General features: G+C 45.7%; 1 protein-coding gene across 3 annotated transcripts in view; it reads right to left on the reverse strand.

Moving 5' to 3' along the window:
* Window positions 1–17,780, reverse strand: part of LOC308320450 (excitatory amino acid transporter 5-like) — a 48,023-nt gene extending 30,243 nt beyond the window's left edge. The window contains exons 1-8 of one of the 3 annotated variants that reach the window (XM_080770868.1): window positions 17,694–17,780; window positions 14,941–15,059; window positions 13,720–13,937; window positions 13,480–13,578; window positions 11,257–11,407; window positions 10,100–10,361; window positions 9,149–9,353; window positions 396–539 (exon numbers count right to left, since the gene is read on the reverse strand). In XM_080770868.1, the coding sequence (XP_080626994.1) occupies window positions 396–539; window positions 9,149–9,353; window positions 10,100–10,361; window positions 11,257–11,407; window positions 13,480–13,578; window positions 13,720–13,926 (1,068 nt within the window). In that variant the 5' untranslated portion in view covers window positions 13,927–13,937; window positions 14,941–15,059; window positions 17,694–17,780. Of the gene's footprint in view, window positions 1–395; window positions 540–9,148; window positions 9,354–10,099; window positions 10,362–11,256; window positions 11,408–13,479; window positions 13,579–13,652; window positions 13,678–13,719; window positions 13,938–14,936; window positions 15,060–17,693 lie in introns of those variants that run through there. The other 2 variants (XM_080770869.1, XM_080770870.1) reach the window with 2 other exon arrangements.
* Window positions 17,781–21,598: the final 3,818 nt, after the last annotated feature.

Raw genomic sequence — 21,598 nt, forward strand, 5'->3', positions numbered from 1 at the left:
CAATCGCCTGGTTTCCATGGCAACCAAACAAAACAGCGTGTTCCCATCGCCTGGTTTCCATGGTGACCAGAGAAAACAAATATCCATGGTCTCTGTGGTCGTGAGGCAGCTGAAGGGCATCAGCCTGTTAAATGAGCCGGCCTCCTAATATGGTACGTGTAAAAGATAAACACTGCTAGCTCTCTCTCTCTGTGTGTGTGTGTGTGTGTGTGTGTGTGTGTGTGTGCGTGTGTGCATGCGTGCTTGCTCCAAGCACGGCCTGCCCCTCTAGACCAGAAAGCACGCTGGCTGAGCCAGGCTAGGTAGGTAGATAGGTAGATTGGTAGGTACTGTAGAAGTAGGTAGGTAGGTAGGTAGGTAGAGGTAGGTAGGCAAGTATAGGTAGGTATATTTACCTGTATAGACAGTTTGCTGCCTCTCAGCATGAAGCCCAGCACACAGCCCGTCATCACAGCGATCACAGACAGCGTCAGAAGGCCGTTGCGTTTGCAGAAGTTCTTCAGGCTGTGTCTGAAGCCCCTGGTGTCCTTCAGGAAACTCTGCAGGGACAAAAAGCATCCGTCATTCATCCATGTTTGAATCACCATCCTCGATTCATTCAGAGGTTCTCAACATTTTCAGGCCGCGACTCCAACAGATTTGAACTGGGGACCACCACCCTGACACATTCTAGACGGGAACCCCTCTTGGTGTTTCTTTTTTTTTTAATATATTTTTTATCCCACGATTTTGTAACCCATTTTTCACCCCCGTGTCAATCATCTAATGTGATCCTGGGCTCTACACACCCTCCACCAACCTAGTCCCCATATATGGGGGACAAGGGGAGACCAACCTAGTCCCCATATATGGGGGACAAGGGGAGAGCAACGGACTTGAACTCATGCTTCCTTCATGCCTGAGTGTCCAAGTTGCTCCTTTACACCTGACAGGGGGGAGTTTCCCTGGTTGGACGTAGCGCGTGGAAGGAACACGTTATTCCAACCAGTTCCTTTCCCCTCCATCAGGCGCCCGGCTGGCCAGGGGGAGGCAGTTTAGAGACCAGGATTACTGCATGTTTTTGTGAGGGTATACCTACCCTAGGGGACACGGGGAGAACATGCAAACTCCACACAGACAGGTCCTTTCGCCAACCCCGCCTTCGGGTATGGGCACTGATGACGCAGAGGAGGGAACACGCCGCCAGCACCCACAGCACCCCGAGCGGGAATCGAACCCAGGACCTTCTAGCTGTGAGGCGACAGCACTAACAAGTGTGCCACCGTGCCCCCTCTTGGTGTTTTAAGCATCATGTTATACTTTAGCTATTGAAAAATAGCAGATCTACAAGCTGGCGCAAAAGTTTGAATAATTATATATTCTTTCAGAGCAAACGTTTTTAACTCAAATCTTTGCTTCTAAGGGGTCCCTATGGGGGGGGGGAGGTGGGGGGGGGTCGGCCGCCAAATTCATATTATGTTTGGGGGTCCTTGACATGAAAACACTGGCAAAGAAACACTTGAGAAAACCGTCATGATTTAGACAACTGTAGAATAGAGCACCGAAGTCTGACGTCACTTTCAGTAGAGGGCGTCAGTCCCCAGGTTCATACAGTATTTGTTTAGTTGCATTGAAATCCCCATTGAGGCGATTTTAGATCGCCTCACATAAGAACTGTGTTTGAAAAATAAACATGTCACCCCGGCCGCTTCACTCATATGGATATGAAGAATCAACTGACTGAGAGAAAACGCTAATGTTACTGCTGCTGAATTAGTTAGATTTTCGCTAGAAGCAGACTGTATCATATATGAGTGACTGACTGTTGCAAACGATACAGAGACACCTCCCTGACAATAACGCAGAGACAGCTTGTTTATTTTTGGACCACAACGCTTATAGTAGACGATATTAAGATCACCTCATGTTATTCTCCATAGAGAAATTACTTCCGTGAACCAGGGGAATCGTCGGGATGAGCGAGTTACGTCAGGACTTCGGTGCTCTATTCACCTCAGGTCTAAATGGAGGAATCCTCCTACCTTGAACCTCTCCTCCACGGAGGTCTTGCGTGGCTCCTCGGGGACGAACTGGGAGCTGTGGTTGGAGCGACACTCTTCCTCCCCCGACGGAAGTAGCAGCTCCTCCATGTCGGAGCCCAGACGCTCCCCAGGGTTGGTTTGATATTCGATTAAAAACTAAAACGCTATAAAAAAAAACCCCCACAGAAACTACCGTAGAAGCCGAGACATTAAAAAACCCACAGAAACTACCGTAGAAGACGAGACATTAAAAAAACCCACAGAAACTACCGTAGAAGCCGAGACATTAAAAAACCCCACAGAAACTACCGTAGAAGACGAGACATTAAAAAACCACAGAAACTACCGTAGAAGCCGAGACATTAAAAAACCACAGAAACTACCGTAGAAGACGAGACATTAAAAAACCACAGAAACTACCGTAGAAGCCGAGACATTAAAAAACCACAGAAACTACCGTAGAAGCCGAGACATTAAAAAACCCCACAGAAACTACCGTAGAAGCCGAGACATTAAAAAACCCCACAGAAACTACCGTAGAAGCCGAGACATTAAAAACCCCACAGAAACTACCGTAGAAGCCGAGACATTAAAAAACCCACAGAAACTACCGTAGAAGCCGAGACATTAAAAAACCCACAGAAACTACCGTAGAAGCCGAGACATTAAAAAAACCACAGAAACTACCGTAGAAGCCGAGACATTAAAAAAACCAACTATAGCCGAGTAAACATCTTATAGCGGGTCCACTAAGGTCATTAATTCATTAGGCCATTAATTAATTAGGTCATTAATTAAGGCCCGAGAATGAGGTCTATCACGACGGCACTAGAAAGAAGGAAGGAATGAAGGTCCCTGTAGGACCCCGAGCCCTTTGACCCCGAGCCCTTTGACCTCACTTTGAGCACAGAGGACCCCGTGCCCTTTGACCCCGAGCCCTTTGACCTCACACAGAGCGCCGAGCTGCACTTTGTGAGCATTCAGAAATGAAACATCTTTTCTTCTTCTCAAGTCTCTGTCGATGGAGGAGTCTTTTGGTCTGGAGTCTTTGGGTCCGTGCGGCGAGCCGAGCGGCGAGTCTTTTTCTTCTGCCAGTTTTCCCGTTATGTTTTTTTGGAGACCACCACACTCCCACCCCCCCCTTCCTCCCCCCCGCGGTCACAACCCGGATCAAAGGAGGAAGGAAAGGAAAGGTACTACGTTTACCCTGCAGGGTAACTGGACTAAGCTCAAGAACTTGTTTACAGCCAGGCCCTGCTCATAGAACATTTCATGTTAGAGGTTCAATGCCTTATATCCAATAAGGGCACTTCAGCGGTGGTAATTTTTTTAAACGTGCTGGTCCGGGGATACGAACTATAGCGACCTTCCGATATCAACACCGCTCCGGAGGAGGAAGGACCGCAGTGACCGAGGAGGGAGAGAACGCCAAGACGGAAACACGCAATCCTCCGTGGCGATGCCACGACGCCCCCGGCGGTTACGAAGCCGAACGAAGACGGAATCAAAGCATAAACGCTTTAAACGAAGCGCAAAGCGCTGCTGCTGCTGCTACCGCGGACGACCTTGGCCTGGCGTCCTACAAGAGGGTCCAAGCTTGTGCCGCTCGTGCGTCCTTGTCGTTGTCGTCGTTGTTGTTGAGAGGAGAGCGACCGTTAGTCTGAAGGAGAGCCTGGAGGAGGAAACCTGAGGAGCTGGAGGATTAGGAGGAGAACCGGGCTCAGGTTAATTAGCCGGGGGGAGAGGGGGAGGGGACATTTGGGGCAGCACGCCTACACACACACACACACACACACACAGACTTAGCGGACAGCTAAGAGGATTAGCGTGGGACACAGACCTGGCGACATGCAGCAGGTGTTGCATGTTCCTCGTCAGAGTGTCACCAGACCTAGTATTCCACATGGTCTGAGTTCCAGGCTGACCCCAAACCTCGGAGGAGGGGAGGAGGTTGGGTCTGAGTTCCAGGCTGACTGGGAGGTCGCCCACAGGCAGCCAGCATGTCTTTCATTATGGAAACAGTCCCGCCCCCTCTGGAAATATCCGATCTACAAGCTCACACCGTGCGACACGGTGTGGATATTTTCAGTTAGTATATAGTTACCGGTAGATCAAGTTAAGATGAGAGACTATTTGAAGTTGTCAAACTAGCAACAGAATAGATTGATGCTTTGCCTTAGATTAGATTTGAGGTTAAAAAATAAAAAAACACATGGTTTCAGTTGAAGGGTTCTGTTTTTTTTGGTGCTACCTTGATTTAGGTCCCCTCAATCAATCAATGCCCATTTAAATGCTGAATGGACTGGTCTACATGTTGGACTACATGTTGTCTCAGTAAGACAGCTCTCCCCCTATCCACAAGGAGGAGCAGTGCACCAAATAATTATGGGAATCTGCTACAATCTAAAATATCTAAAACCACATATTACACACATAAAGACCCCCAGGAAAGTGTTCTAAAGCTTCTAAACGTCATTAACATGTATTTCTTTGCAAAAAGGGTGAAGTGTCCCTTTAATATAACTTCATATAACAGTCAGGGGTTCCCCCGGGGGGCGTGGCATTCATCCATCCATCCATTAATTCAACCCTTTATTTATGTTATTTAATTTAAGACATTGTGGTTTTCCTCGTTTGCAGTGTCTTCCAGATACAGTACAACATAATACAACATTTTCAAAGCAACAAAAAACCCAAAAAAGAACAGCAACATTTCCTCATTGTGTGATCTAATACAGGGCAGATGGAGAGGGCCACTATATTTCCGCACTCACTCCAGAGAGGGGCCACAAATAGCTGATCTACAAGCTCAAAACGTGTCGCACTGTGACGTGTTTTGAGCTTGTAGATCAGCATTTTTTTTTGCTATACTTGAAATCCCGAATATTTTTTTTTGCTCATTTTGAATTGGAATACTGAAAAGTAACATTTTTATTTAATTTCAAATGCATTTAGATAATTATATTAACTTTTTGAACGAAATACAAATTAATTGGACAACAGAAAAAAGACAATACCATTACAAGTAATACAAGTCATTTGCTGAAATCAATAATGTTCGGATGAAATCAACAATGTTCAATGCATGAGGGCCACATTAAGTGAAGGTGGGCCATGTATGAATTATAATGTTTGCAGACACCTGGGGGTAAGTCTTCAGTCAGAGATATAAATTGACCGTATGTTATGGGAGATAACAGATCTTTAATTTAAGCTATGAGGTCATTCCACGTTGGGTTGGGGCATTAAAACAAAAGACAAAGTGGTGGTTTTATGGAGTTATTTAACACAAACGGCAAAAATATGGTAAAGCACTGTTGTAAGGGGATGTATAGAGCAGTAAAACACTGTTGTAAGGAGATGTATAGAGCAGCTGTGGGACTATATAATATACAGCAGCTGCGTGTGTCTCAGTGCACTGACACTCTGGGATTTAATCATATTAAAAATCACGCGCTAATATATTAAAGGCTACGGTTGATTAGGTGATATAAAACAAACGGTGCAAACACAAACATTAAACGCCGTTAACAATAAAGAGACAATATGACGTAATTAATAAATTTCCCTTCATTGTCGATGGCGGGGGGGGGGGGGGGGTGCACGGCCAAACAAAGGTTCAGGAACTACATAACTGCAATATAACTTCATTCAACTGCATATATATCTGGATTTATATAACTTTATATGACTTCATAAAACCTTACATGACTTCATATATACCAGCATCGTACGGATTGATTACAGCACACGTACAAATCGTACATAACGTCACACACTGCTATACTTGTGAGGACATTAATTAATCAGTTCAATAACGTCACACACTGCTATACTTGTGAGGACATTAATTAATCAGTTCAATAACGTCACACACTGCTATACTTGTGAGGACATTAATTAATCAGTAAATAACGTCACACACTGCTTTACTTGTGAGGACATTAATCAGTAAATAACGTCACACACTGCTTTACTTGTGAGGACATTAATTAATCAGTAAATAACGTCACACACTGCTATACTTGTGAGGACATTAATTAATCAGTAAATAACGTCACACACTGCTATACTTGTGAGGACATTAATTAATCAGTAAATAACGTCAAGCACTGCTATACTTGTGAGGACATTAAACAATTTCAGGACGGCAATTTAAATAAAGGCCATTTTTAACCCTGTAAAGCCTGAGTTGTATTTTACAGTAGTAACGAATAAAAGGCAGATCTACAAGCTCAGAGTGCGTTGCGCCGATAGCTTGTAGATCAGCCATGTCCAGTGTGTCACGCTGACAGAGTATGAATGAAAAAATCACACCTGTGTGAACTGAGTGGTGCAACTCCCCTCTCCCCCTGCACCCCCCCCCCCCCCCCCCCCGCCTCTCTCTCTCTCATTAGCAGGCAACACTATCTCTCTCTCTCTCTCTGTGTTTCTGGCACAACAGTGCCACTTTTGCCCCTACTGGTACTCATAGTAACATACATAGTCACAGAGGTTAACATGGACATTGCTGTTCCTTGGAGTGGTTGCTCCAAGGAACGATGTTGGAACCTAATGGTACCAACATCGATACAGCATGTGGACAACATCTAATCCACCGACAACATATTATTGGGTGAATTAGGCCTCCTGAAGGTCCGTAAACAACAATGGACCTTGATGTGAAGAAGGTTGAGAAGAACTGCCGTGGGAATGATTACATCAGCTCACACCACTACGCTCTTTCACCAGGAAACTAAACCTCAGCAAGACAGGGTGAAACACGAAGAAATATATACAAAGAAATAATTTATATATATATATATATATATATATGGAGGCTCTCCTAAATATATATATATATATGTATATATATATATATATACACACACTACAGCATTATGGCATCGGAGTGCATCGATAAAACGGGTCAAAATAAATATTTTCTATTGGCTGTAAAATGGCGGTGTGGGCTTTAAAAATAAAATACGTCGAATTACATTCTTGGCAGGGAATGAGTTAAATCGAAAAGACGACATCGGAACCAGATGTTTCTTTGGCATCGCTGCAGCGGAGAGCACCGTGCTGTAGGGGGTGCCGTTCACACGTATATGCTCTGAGAGCTGAGCTGAGCTGAGCTGAGCTGGACAATAGGATATTCAGAGCGTCTGGGTTTTTCACACAGACACGACTCTGAGGCCCCTTTTCCACCAGAACAATTTAGGTTCTAGAACCGGTGCCTTTCACCAATAAGGTTCCAAACTTATTGGTGCTTTCACAGGGGTTTGTCCCAATCATTATTCAACATGAATCTACGGAACCAAAGCCATAGAGTAAGACATGAACTCTGTTCATTGGGCTTCAGTCCAGTGGAGGCTCATAGTCTTCTATTGGCTTCAGTCCAATGGAGGCTCTCCTACATAGACTTCCATTGGCTTCAGTCCAATGGAGGCTCTCCTACATAGACTTCTATTGGCTTCAGTCCAATGGAGGCTCTCCTACATAGACTTCTATTGGCTTCAGTCCAATGGAGGCTCTCCTACATAGACATCTATTGGCTTCAGTCCAATGGAGGCTCTCCTACATAGACTTCTATTGGCTTCAGTCCAATGGAGGCTCTCCTACATAGACATCTATTGGCTTCAGTCCAATGGAGGCTCTCCTACATAGACATCTATTGGCTTCAGTCCAATGGAGGCTCTCCTACATAGACTTCTATTGGCTTCAGTCCAATGGAGGCTCTCCTACATAGACATCTATTGGCTTCAGTCCAATGGAGGCTCTCCTACATAGACATCTATTGGCTTCAGTCCAATGGAGGCTCTCCTACATAGACTTCCATTGGCTTCAGTCCAATGGAGGCTCTCCTACATAGTCTTCCATTGTCTTCAGTCCAATGGAGGCTCTCCTACATAGACTTCTATTGGCTTCAGTCCAATGGAGGTTCTCCTACATAGTCTTCCATTGTCTTCAGTCCAATGGAGGCTCTCCTACATAGACTTCTATTGTCTTCAGTCCAATGGAGGCTCTCCTACATAGACTTCTATTGGCTTCAGTCCAATAGAGGCTCTCCTACATAGACTTCTATTGGCTTCAGTCCAATGGAGGCTCTCCTACATAGACTTCTATTGGCTTCAGTCCAATGGAGGCTCTCCTACATAGACTTCTATTGGCTTCAGTCCAATGGAGGCTCTCCTACATAGACTTCTATTGGCTTCAGTCCAAATACGATGGAACCGAATCCGTTTCTTCAATCTCTGAACCGGGTCTGAAAGAGGACCGGGTTCCGGGTCCCAGCTCCTAGAATCCACAGCGTCACCACTTAAGGAGGGCCAGGCCAGCTCGTTAAAGGTTTCAAGACATTTATTTATATTTTTCGTTTTTCTTCTAGGTTTTGACCTCAATTACAATTGAACTTTGAACATTCAGTTTTCAGGATTTTCTGTGGTCTGGAGTTTTCTCTGGGGTTTGGAAGTCTTTCTGAGCTGCAATGAAAACAGGCAAAAATCCCATTGACATATATATGGGATTTGTAGGCTCAGGAAACTCAAGAGCACCTGTTTTGACCCAGAAAACCCCAGAGCACAGAACATCTACTGAATGCTAAAAGTTCAGGGTTTTTTTGGGTGCAATTGAGCTCAGAAAACCTAAAAAAGAAATAAGAAAAATTATGTCACAATCCCTTTAAGGCCTCATTCACACGTACCAAACACCAATCAAGAAAATGTTTGGTCATCTTTTTTTTGGGCCACCACAATGCTTTTCCAATTAATGGGAGTCACATGGTTTGATCAAACATCTGTGTCTGATTGCTGATTGCTGGTGGCGTTCTGCCCCTCCCCCCTCATCAAACAAAAATGTTTGGTCAAACCATGTGACTTCCATTAATTGGAAAAGCATTGTGGTGGCCCCAAAAAAACCACCAAACATTTGCTCGATTGGTGTTTGATACGTGTGAACGAGCCCTTAACGAGGGCCACGCCCCGCTCGTTAGGCGCGACGTCACCACTCAACGAGGGCCACGCCCCGCTCGTTAAGCGCAACGTCACCACTCAACGAGGGCCACGCCCCGCTCGTTAAGCGCGTCGTCACCACTTAACGAGGGCCAGGCCGGCCAGCAGGCCGTAGCCCAGGACGAGGAACAGCACCTTGAGCAGCCGGTGGTCTTTCTGCTCCAGCTCGGGTTGGAGGATCTCGAAGAAGGTGACGAACAGGAAGGTGCCGGCCGCCAGGCCCTGGAGGACCAGCGACGCCACGCCCGCCGCCAGCGTCCTGGCCGACTCGATGCCCATGCCCACGCCCACGCCCAGCGGGATCATCAGGCTGACCGCCAGCGCCAGCTTCACGGCGTCCCTGCAGAGAGCCACAACGTATGGAATACGTTAGCCCATTCTGACCCGAGATCGGATTCATACGAGGTTTCCACTGGACACACACGCTGCTGGTCTGATTAACCCATTCTGACCTGAGATCAGATTCATACGAGGTTTCCACTGGACACACACGCTGCTGGTCTGATTAACCCATTCTGACCTGAGATCAGATTCATACGAGGTTTCCACTGGACACACGCTGCTGGTCTGATTAACCCATTCTGACCTGAGATCAGATTCATACGAGGTTTCCACTGGACACACGCTGCTGGTCTGATTAACCCATTCTGACCTGAGATCAGATTCATACGAGGTTTCCACTGGACACACGCTGCTGGTCTGATTAACCCATTCTGACCTGAGATCAGATTCATACGAGGTTTCCACTGGACACACGCTGCTGGTCTGATTAACCCATTCTGACCTGAGATCAGATTCTACAAATGTCTTCTACGTCCTGACTATGGGACTTCTATGTCCTGACATGCTAATGAGCTCCTACCTCGGTATGTATGCTAATGAGCTCCTACCGCGTTAAGTATGCTAATGAGCTCCTACCTCGTTAAGTATGCTAATGAGCTCCTACCTCGTTATGTATGCTAATGAGCTCCTACCTCGTTATGTATGCTAATGAGCTCCTACCTCGTTAAGTATGCTAATGAGCTCCTACCTCATTATGTATGCTAATGAGCTCCTACCTCGTTAAGTATGCTAATGAGCTCCTACCTCATGGGCAGCGTTGCCTTGGCGATGCTGACGCCCAGCGCCACGGCGGCCAGGCTCTCGTGGATGGCCACGCCCAGGAAGAGGCGTGCCAGCTGAGGCCCCTCCCCCTGCAGGCCCAGGGCCAGCCCCTCGAACACGGAGTGGGCGGAGAGAGCCAGCACCAGGCTGACCAATCGCAGAGGGCCCGCCCCCGCCAGCTCCGATAGGCTGCCGTGGTGGTGGTGGTGGTGACCATGTGACTGGTGTCGGCCAATGGGAAGGGCTGTGGTGGAGAAATGTTGAGTTTGATTGGCGTTGATTGAACATAAATTAAGTATACAAAGAAATGGCTGGTGAAATAGTCAAAATAAATAACTGAACATTTTTGAATATGTAGGATAATTTTATTATATATAAATGTAGGATCTTTTTTTTTCATCAGACGAATATTGACGATTATGCGATCCGGCTATTATTAACCAATAGGAGAGCTGTGTGCAGCAGGGAGGAGGGGCTATGGTGTATAGAAGTCAATGTAGGAGAGCCTCCATTGGACTGAAGCCAATAGAAGTCTATGTAGGAGAGCCTCCATTGGACTGAAGCCAATAGAAGTCCATGTAGGAGAGCCTCCATTGGACTGAAGCCAATAGAAGTCTATGTAAGAGAGCCTCCATTGGACTGAAGCCAATAGAAGTCTATGTAGGAGAGCCTCCATTGGACTGAAGCCAATAGAAGTCTATGTAGGAGAGCCTCCATTGGACTGAAGACAATAGAAGTCTATGTAAGAGAGCCTCCATTGGACTGAAGCCAATAGAAGTCTATGTAGGAGAGCCTCCATTGGACTGAAGCCAATAGAAGTCTATGTAGGAGAGCCTCCATTGGACTGAAGACAATGGAAGTCTATGTAGGAGAGCCTCCGTTGGACTGAAGCCAATAGAAGTCTATGTAGGAGAGCCTCCATTGGACTGAAGCCAATAGAAGTCTATGTAGGAGAGCCTCCATTGGACTGAAGCCCCATGAAGTGAACGCAGTTTGCGTAACTCTGTCTATATCTAAGGCTCTGGGCCTACCAATAGCAGAGTTGCGTGCGGGTGAGATCATTCTGATGTCATAAAGGGACCTACCAATAGCAGAGTTGCGTGCGGGGGAGATAACTATGATGTCATAATGGGACCTACCAATAGCAGAGCTGCGTGCGGGGGAGATGAAGGGTGTGTCGTACTCGGAGTCGCTGCCCGCCTCGGACCCTCCCCCTCCCCCCCCCGCTCCAGAGTTGAAGGTCTCCAGATCGATGAAGGACGGCTTCTCCTTACGGAACGTCAGGATGGACTGAGGAAGAGGAGGAGAGAATGTGAACGCTAGGGGGTGGAGAGTGAAGAAGTGAACGCTAGGGGGTGGAGAGTGAGGAGGTGAATGCTAGGGGGTGGAGAGTGATGAGGTGAATGCTAGGGGGTGTATGTATAGTTTCATTATAGATATTCCACTGTTACTTTCTTAGCTACGCATGTTTCATGATAAATGTCTTTATGTGATGTATTCCCATGCTTTTGTTCTTGCTTAATGTAAGTCGCTCTGGATTAAGAGCGTCTGATAAATGCCTAAATTGTAAATTGTAAATTGTGGAGAGTGAAGAAGTGAATGCTAGGGGGTGGAGAGTGAAGAGGTGAACGCTAGGGGGTGGAGAGTGAGGAGGTGAATGCTAGGGGGTGGAGAGTGATGAGGTGAATGCTAGGGGGTGGAGAGTGAAGAAGTGAATGCTAGGGGGTGGAGAGTGAAGAGGTGAATGCTAGGGGGTGGAGAGTGATGAGGTGAATGCTAGGGGGTGGAGAGTGAAGAGGTGAATGCTAGGGGGTGGAGAGTGAAGAGGTGAATGCTAGGGGGTGGAGAGTGAGGAGGTGAATGCTAGGGGGTGGAGAGTGAGGAGGTGAATGCTAGGGGGTGGAGAGTGAAGAGGTGAATGCTAGGGGGTGGAGAGTGAGGAGGTGAATGCTAGGGGGTGGAGAGTGAGGAGGTGAATGCTAGGGGGTGGAGAGTGAGGAGGTGAATGCTAGGGGGTGGAGAGTGAAGAGGTGAATGCGAGGGGGTGGAGAGTGAGGAGGTGAATGCTAGGGGGTGGAGAGTAGGTGAATGCTAGGGGGTGGAGAGTGAGGAGGTGAATGCTAGGGGGTGGAGAGTGAGAAGGTGAATGCTAGGGGGTGGAGAGTGAGGAGGTGAATGCTAGGGGGTGGAGAGTGATGAGGTGAATGCTAGGGGGTGGAGAGTGAAGAGGTGAATGCTAGGGGGTGGCCAGTGAGGAGGTGAATGCTAGGGGGTGGAGAGTGAAGAGGTGAATGCTAGGGGGTGGACAGTGAAGAGGTGAATGATAGGTCCAAGTCCAGGATTGAATTTAAAATACTCACCATCACCTACAAAACCCTCAACAACCAGGCCCCCCTCTACCTCTCTGAACTCATCAACCGCCATGTCCCCTCCCGCTCCCTCAGGTCAAGCACTGCCAACCAACTGGAACCCCACAAATCTAACAAACGGACATGGGGAGACCGGGCCTTTGCAGTGGCTGCCCCTTCTCTCTGGAACTCACTCCCAACCCACATCAGAGCTGCCCCCACCCTTGAAATGTTCAAAAGCACACTCAAAACCCACCTTTTCAAACTGGCTTTCCCTACATAACCCCCCCCCACACACACACACACACTGACACACCCCTTCTTGTTTGTCCCTTTTTTTATTTTGATTTCTAGTTTTTAACCTTTTAAACCTTTTTAAATAGTTTTCTAATAAATATGTCTGTACTCTTTCTGTAAAGCGACTTTGGGTACCTAGAAAAGCGCTATATAAATCGTATATATTATTATTATTATTATTATAGGGGGTGGAGAGTGAAGAGGTGAATGCTAGGGGGTGGAGAGTGAAGAGGTGAATGCTAGGGGGTGGAGAGTGAAGAGGTGAATGCTAGGGGGCGGAGAGTGAAGAGGTGAATGCTAGGGTTATGTTGTCCATTGAGACATTTCAGCTCGGATTGACCATAAACCATTTATTGCAAAGCTATTGCATGTTAGTATGGCGGTGTGGCTCTGCTCATGTGATATCAGATAATCTGTGTACCGAGACACAGCTCTGATATCACATTTGATATCCGGTTATATGTGCACCGAGACACAGCTCAGATATCAACCACCCCCCCAGAGCAGAGCCAAAGATACAATAACCCATGAACAACAATAATAACACATCAACACATGATTCAAAACAATGAATCTACACAATCGCAAACAGTACAATAATATCCCATAACCCCTGGACTAAGGGCCGATTCATATTCCTATTCTACCGCTGTTTCGGCGCTGTAGTGGATTTTGGCTCGTCAGAAATTTTCAGTAGCACCAAAGAGGCGACTTTACCTGCTCTATGAAGACAGTGAGGAAGAATCCCATCATCATCATGGTCTCTGCCAGAGGATAGTCTGTGGAGATCTGGAGCTGAATGAACACCTCTGATACCTGGAATACACACGCACACAGACACACACACACGCACACACACGCACACACACGCACACACACAGGGTCAATACCTTGCCCCTGCCAGCGGGCAGCAGGGCGTTGGGGTTAGAGGTTAGAGGTCAGAGGTCACCACAGTACCTTGCCCCTGACGGCGGGCAGCAGGCCGTTGAAGCACGTTGCCAGGAACACGCCTCCCCCGAAGGCGTTGCAGAGCGCCAGGACCTTCCTGTACCTCTGAGCCTTCTCGTAGTCCACCATGAGCAGCCTGACGGGGACCAGCACGCCCCCCAGCATCAGCACGAACATGGCCAGGAGGACGAGCACCTTGGCCAGCACCACCTCCATGCTGGGACCCCCTGGAGGACCACAGGGACATTACATTACTGACCAGGATGACCACCCCCCTCTGGAGTGAGTGTGGGACTATAGTGGCCCTCTGGAGTGAGTGTGGAACTATAGTGGCCCTCTGGAGTGAGTGTGGAACTATAGTGGCCCTCTGGAGTGAGTGTGGAACTATAGTGGCCCTCTGGAGTGAGTGTGGGACTATAGTGGCCCTCTGGAGTGAGTGTGGAACTATAGTGGCTCTCTGGAGTGAGTGTGGAAGTATAGTGGTCCTCTGGAGTGAGTGTGGAAATATAGTGGCCCTCTGGAGTGAGTGTGGAACTATAGTGGCCCTCTGGAGTGAGTGTGGAACTATAGTGGTCCTCTGGAGTGAGTGTGGAAATATAGTGGTCCTCTGGAGTGAGTGTGGAAATATAGTGGCCCTCTGGAGTGAGTGTGTAAGTATAGTGGCCCTCTGGAGTGAGTGTGGAACTATAGTGGCCATCTGGAGTGAGTGTGGAACTATAGTGGCCCTCTGGAGTGAGTGTGGAACTATAGTGGCTCTCTGGAGTGAGTGTGGAAATATAGTGGTCCTCTGGAGTGAGTGTGGAAATATAGTGGCCCTCTGGAGTGAGTGTGTAACTATAGTGGCCCTCTGGAGTGAGTGTGGAACTATAGTGGCCCTCTGGAGTGAGTGTAGAAATATAGTGGCCCACTGGGAGGAGACCACGGGGCAGACCAAGGCGCAGTTGGAGGAAACACATCGACTCACTGGCCTTGGAACGTCTCGGGATCCCCCAGGAGGAAGTCACTAATGTTGCTCTGGAGAGAGAAGTCTGGAGCTCTCTGGTGGAGCTGTTGCCCCCGCGGCCCGACTATGGATAAGCGGTTGAAGATGGATGGATGGCCAAAACAGGTCATATGCAATAAATGTTATACTGTCAAATAGTTATAAGATAGCGGTAATAACCAACGTGAGCTTGCAGGATGATAGCGATTATCTCAAAGTACAGTAAGTGTTGTGAAAGACCTACCTACCAAGAGTCCACCACGCTGTAATGACGTCACGCTGGCAGCAGGAGGTGCCGTTCCTACTCACACACACACGCGTGTGGTCTGGTCATGATGTAGATGATGATGATGTCACCATAGGCGTCCTGCATAAAGACAAACACATAAGACATTTAGGAGTCGTTGTTTTTGACGTGATCAGAGATTAAAATAGGGAGCATTCTGCAGTTTACAGTTAAGGGACGCTATAGAAGCCAATTCACTGTGTTTTTTGATTATTATTATTTCTGTTATTATTTAGCCTTATTAGCCTAGAATATTCTGTAGATAGTTGGCTAATTGGGTAATTGGTTTGGGCACAGACGGGCACGCCTCCCAGGCCTAGGGGTTAATTATGGACAGGTGTGGGGGGAATTCATGCACCTTGTTGTGGATACATGGTTTTTACCAGTAAGACGTTTGTACCATGCACTTTATTTGAATTAACCCATTCTGACCTGAGATCAGATTCATACGAGGTTTCCACTGGACACACACTGGTCTGATTAACCCATTCTGACCTGAGATCAGATTCTAAAAATGTCAGTCGTTCTTCGATTTTTCAAAAATAGCAGACCTACAAGCTTGTAGATCTGCTATTTTTCAATAGCTAAAGCATAACATGATGCCAACACCGAAATGGGTTCCCGTTCAGAATGGGTTAAACGCAAAGCAAAATTAATGTAACAATGAAGTTCTTCCTACCTGCGTAGACCTATAAACCCACAGAATGGGTGCATCAGTCATGGGTTTGTTATGGAAAAGGTTGAAAGCCGACAAACTCTAGCACTTACAGACGCCATAAAACAACGACCTCCGCATCCACGGGATGCACTATACTGTACTACTGTACTGTTTTTTATTCTATTTTATTTTTGCTAGCTTTAGTTAAAATAATCATTTCTTCTTTTGTTTTCTACATTTATAAAATTAAATGAGAGTTAAATGCTGCAATTTTGTATTATTTATTATTTACTATAGTCCTACTAGGACCCCAATAAATGATATCACAACAGGATCTACTGAATGTGAAGGAGACCTATTTGGGTGAAGCCACACTGTGTGTCAGTTTGTCACATTCAGTAGATCCTGTGATCTTTTGTGGCCAGGTGTAATTTCTTGGGGTCTAGTAGGACTATAGTAAAGAATATAAAAATAAATCGCTATCATTTTTTGAGTGGTGCAACCAGCAATGTCCTGTGCCTGTGTACCTGTATAAGTGAGCACGAGTATGTGACTTATTTATACCAGTAGGGGGCACCAGAAACAGAGAGAGGGGTATTGCTGTGCCTGCACTAGGTACAGACTCAGTGAGCACAGTCTCGCGATGGAGAAAGGCCGTCATAGGCAGACATGTATCCCGAGAGAAGACAGACTGTGCACCCACTGCACACTAAACGAAGTGGAAACCGAGCTACACTTCATAACCATCTGTCCATTGTACCAAGACATCAGAGACACATACTGTCTGTCCACTGTACCAAGACATCAGAGACACATACTGTCTGTCCACTGTACCAAGACATCAGAGACACATACTGTCTGTCCACTGTACCAAGACATCAGAGACACATACTGTCTGTCCACTGTACCAAGACATCAGAGACACATACTGTCTGTCCACTGTACCAAGACATCAGAGACACATACTTCCCACAGATTACAACCACACACGGAGATTTTGAAAACATGACCAATGACAAAAAAACTCCCATATCTGCTGGGCGAAGTACAACAATGTGCAAACACAGCAGCAAGATTTGTGAGTTGCTGTGATAGGAGAAGGATATCAAATGGAACACAACCACCCAAAAGACTAATCATTGTGTATATTCCTGCACTATACCTGCATTGAGTGATCTTGGTACATAGAATTTGATCTATTGAAGATTCTGACCTTCAAAGTACATCATTTTTGTTTTGATTGTATTGCTGTATTGTTGTATTGTTCTTTCTGCTTTGGCAATGCAAATGTATGTTTTCTCATGCCAATAAAGCCCTTTGAATTGAATTGCCTGCTAATGAGAGAGAGAGAGAGAGAGAGAGAGAGAGAGAGAGGGAGGGGGGGGGGGAATTACACCACTCAGTTCACACGGGTGTGATTTTTTTTAAAGAAATACATATTTAGCCCCATGCTCGAATGCCCCCGCCCCCCCGTCAAAAACAGCTAAAATCCCGAAAACGAAAGAAAGCCGCAAATGAAGAAAAAAATGTACACTCACCTTTTACTTTTACTTTGTCTTAATTACAACCTAAAACATGAACCTTGGTTGAAAAAAACTAAAGTTGTCCTTTAAGTAAAATGTGTAATAGCGGTATATGCCTACTGTACATGCATTGTACTCGTTTTTACTTTTTACTACGTATTAGAACAATTATTGTAAAGTGTAGCTTAGTTTACTTCCTGCTGAATACAAGGAAGGACCTGTCACGTACAGCACCTGGCATAACACGCGCACGCACGTACGCACACACGCGCGCGCGCACACACAAACACACACACACACACACACACACACACACTTTACACGCACACAAGTTGATAAACAACACCATTGAACGAAGGCGCCGCTCGCCGAAAAACAGCCGAAAATGAACTGCAGCTTTGATCAGCTCGCACTTTAATTTATCACACACACACACACACACACACACACACACACACACACACACACACACACACACACACACACACACACACACACACACACACACACACAGTAATTATAGTGCGTGTTTACCGTGTTGTTGTTGTTGTTGTTGTTGACGTTTCTCCTTCTTTTTCCGAGTCTGTTCTCCAGAAACACACGCACCGCACTTCCTGGTTGGTCACGTCACACTCACACCGCCGCGCTGTGATTGGTCCCCCCGAATCACAATGTTGTTGTTGTTGTTGTTGTTATTATTATTATTATTATTATTATTATTAACAACACACAACAGTGTTTCAATTAATGTAGTTCACATTATAAACTCCAAACCCACCCCCTTTTCCCCCTGGCTTACTGTATTTATTTAATTGTCTTTTTTTAACCTGTTTTTTCTTTTTTAAATATATAGCAGTGTAAATGTATGCGTCTCTAAATGTTGAAAAACTAAAACAAACACAAAAATAAATTTAAAAAAAGTAAGAAAAAAAGTGCTCAGTTTATTTACAGTCAATTGGTTTATTACTTAATTGTGTGCTGTTTTGTGTGCGGACAGTGTATGGGTGTTTGTTCTATTAGATTTGTTCTATTAGAGCTAACAGACCAGTATTTCCTCACTGTAATCATCATTACCACACGTAGGCTACAGTGGGAAAAGTACTTTTTTATTAAAGTTAAAGTATTAAGTTTCATTGCTGTACTTTGATATCTGTAATATGATGCTATTGCTGCAGTTTGAACTATATAGTAGCATATTATATGTCTTATACTATAGCCCCCCCCACCCAAAATCACTGCCAGCCGGAGTATTAATAAATTATGCTCCAATGGTGAAACTCACGGTGGGCCAACACAGCCCCCATGTGGCGCAATGCAGGTTAGTTTATATATCCTACCATTAACATGATCGTAGGCTACACAGTATATAATGTATGACTCCGATTGTAGTGATTTGGATTCCCTGGCTGTACCTTTATACGTTTTTAGGCTTCATGTCAAAGTGACACTGAACCACCAGCGCCTTTAGTTTTCTGTCAGGATTCAGATAGAGACGAGTTATAGATCATCTCGCTTTGTTCAAATTGCCTTTTATCCAGTTTTATTGCTTTCCCTGCGAAACGTCATGCCAATAAAAAGCCTGTTGAATTGAATTGAATTGAATTGAATGCTTTCTTTCAAACATGCTTCATCGGCTTTGCTATTGGCTATACTCTTTATTGCTATAGCCTATATGCTATACTCTTTCCGCTCATAACAAACAAATCCCACAAACGCCATCATTAATCGGGAAAATGAGCATCCTAAGTGGATTCTTAATAACTGTTTTTTTCCCTCCCCTTTGATCTACTTATCCTTCTGCCTAGAAGATAAGAAAAAAAATAACTATAAAATAACCCAGCTAACATGTCCATATGGGCCCCACTTGGGTTTTGATATGGGCTATGGGCTATGGGTTTTACCTGGGCCGTGCACCCACTTTTTGCACAGCACCCACCTGTGTTAGCCCATATGGGCTTACGTGGGTTTCTAACTGGGTCTTAGGTGGTATCCAAATGGGCCATTTGATGTCAGAACCATGTGTGCGCCACCTGTGTTTGCCTATATGGGTTTGAACTGGGATCTGACTGGGCCTTAAGTGGGTACCAGCTGGGTGAATTATATTTGACCCATGTAGGCCACACTTGTGTCCGCCCATTAAGGGCTCCAAGTGGGCCGTGCACCCACTTTTCACAAAGCACCCACCTGTGTTAGCCCATATGGGCTTACGTGGGTTTCTAACTGGGTCTTAGGTGGTATCCAAATGGGCTATTTGATGTCAGAACCATGTATGCGCCACCTGTGTTTGCCTATATGGGTTTGAACCGGGAACTGAATGGGCCTTAAGTGGGTTCCAGCTGGGCAAATTATATGCGACCCATGTAGGCCAGACTTGTGTCCGCCCATTAAGGGCTCCAAGTGGGCCGTGCACCCACTTTTCACAAAGCACCCACCTGTGTTAGCCCATATGGGCTTACGTGGGTTTCTAACTGGGTCTTAGGTGGTATCCAAATGGGCCATTTGATGTCAGAACCATGTGTGCGCCACCTGTGTTTGCCTATATGGGTTTGAACCGGGAACTGAATGGGCCTTAAGTGGGTTCCAGCTGGGCAAATTATATGCGACCCATGTAGGCCAGACTTGTGTCCTCCCATTAAGGGCTCCAAGTGGGCCGTGCACCCACTTTTCACAAAGCACCCACCTGTGTTAGCCCATATGGGCTTACGTGGGTTTCTAGCTGGGTCTTAGGTGGTGTCCAAATGGGCCATTTGATGTCAGAACCATGTGTGCGTCACCTGTGTTTGCCTATATGGGTTTGAACCGGGATCTGAATGTGGGTTCCAGCTGGGCGAATTAAATGCGACCCATGTAGGCCAGACTTGTATCTGCCCATTAAGGGCTCCAAGTGGGTTTTCACCCAGTATACACTCAGGGCCCAGCTGTGGGTTTTAGGTGGGGTCCAAATTGGCAATTGTATCTCAAACCCATGTAGGCCTCACCTGTGTTTACCTATATAGGCTTGAAGTGGGATCTGAATGGGCCTTTAGTGGAGTCCAACTGGGCACTTTGAGACCGATGTAGATCCCACTTCCAGCAGCACAAGTGGGTAACACCCGGGAACTTTGCCAAAATGGGTTTCAAGTTGGTCCTGAAGGGATTTAAATGGAAGAATTTAGCAGTATATTGACATGAACCCTGTTTAACAACTGCAAACACATTGACACAAGATGTAAAAAGTGCCTAAGGTTTAGCCAATTTAAATTTTACCAGAGTGAAAAAGCTATATCAGAGAATATATCTTTTGACAAAGTTTATTGAAAACATGGTCACATGGAATCTATTGGTTGCAATATAAAAACAAGCTTTGTTCTTTCAGACCAATTTTCTGTTAATGTTTTAACATAACTGTCATAAATGAAACATATGAAAAACAAATTATTCACAAATTGTGTAAATAACACTTGTGTGAAGTGATGGGCGATCATATCATACATCACATTCCGTGCTCAGCCAATCAAATCATCGTACACATTGTTCAGCCAATCAAATTGTCGCAATGGGGTACACACATTGTTACGCCAATCAAATAATAGTTATGTGGAACACACAAACCTGGGCATAGGACGGGCTAGCACCCCTCAAAATAAATAAATAAAACACTATTGCAAGCTTATTGGGCAATGTTGATCATTTTCAAGAACTTGAACCATCAAGTGAAGATCGGGTTAAATTAAAGGATATTTAACTCTCAAACATGTTTGGGGTCATTCTAACATTGTGGTGTTTTTTGTCACTGTACCCATCCTTTAACAACTAGGAGTAAGGAGCAGCCATTATCTCTGGGAGCTGGCGCTCAGGCAGCAATTAGGGGTTACGAATTTTTCTCAGGGACACACTTTGACACATCGCTGGCCTAGCATCGTTCCAGGGACAACCAGGGGCGTTCACTAACTTGTGAGCACCCAGTTAAGTTGCTTGATTCAGTATTTAAATATTTTATATTCATATTATCAGACACGCCTCCTTCCTATGTAAACCTATGGTAACGTTAAAATCCATTTTAATCATGTTAGATTAATTGAAAACAACACTTAACCTACTGCAAGACATAGATACATTGACAGACAATATGGAGGAAGCACTTATAGAAACCCCAACTGAAGTACTAGGGCAGGACTGGAAGAAAAACAAACCATGGGCCACTGATAACATCCTAGATCTACCGGGAGGCAGTAAAGTGGATCACATAATCCATGTGTGGAAGCATAGATGCAGGGAGAAGACAGGGCAACAATAAAGCAGCCTAGAAAACACAAAATAAACTGAGGAGGACACAACAACATACAGCCACAATAATAGAAGACAAGCATGACTCTACTAACCGAGAAGGATCTTGAAAAAGGAGATATTCAAAGTCAGAATACTGATTGAGAAGCACCTTTAGCACCAGCACAACCTGT

This window comes from Protomyctophum bolini, assembly GCF_963924005.1.
Source record: "Protomyctophum bolini genome assembly, chromosome: 8".
NCBI lineage: Eukaryota > Metazoa > Chordata > Actinopteri > Myctophiformes > Myctophidae > Protomyctophum > Protomyctophum bolini.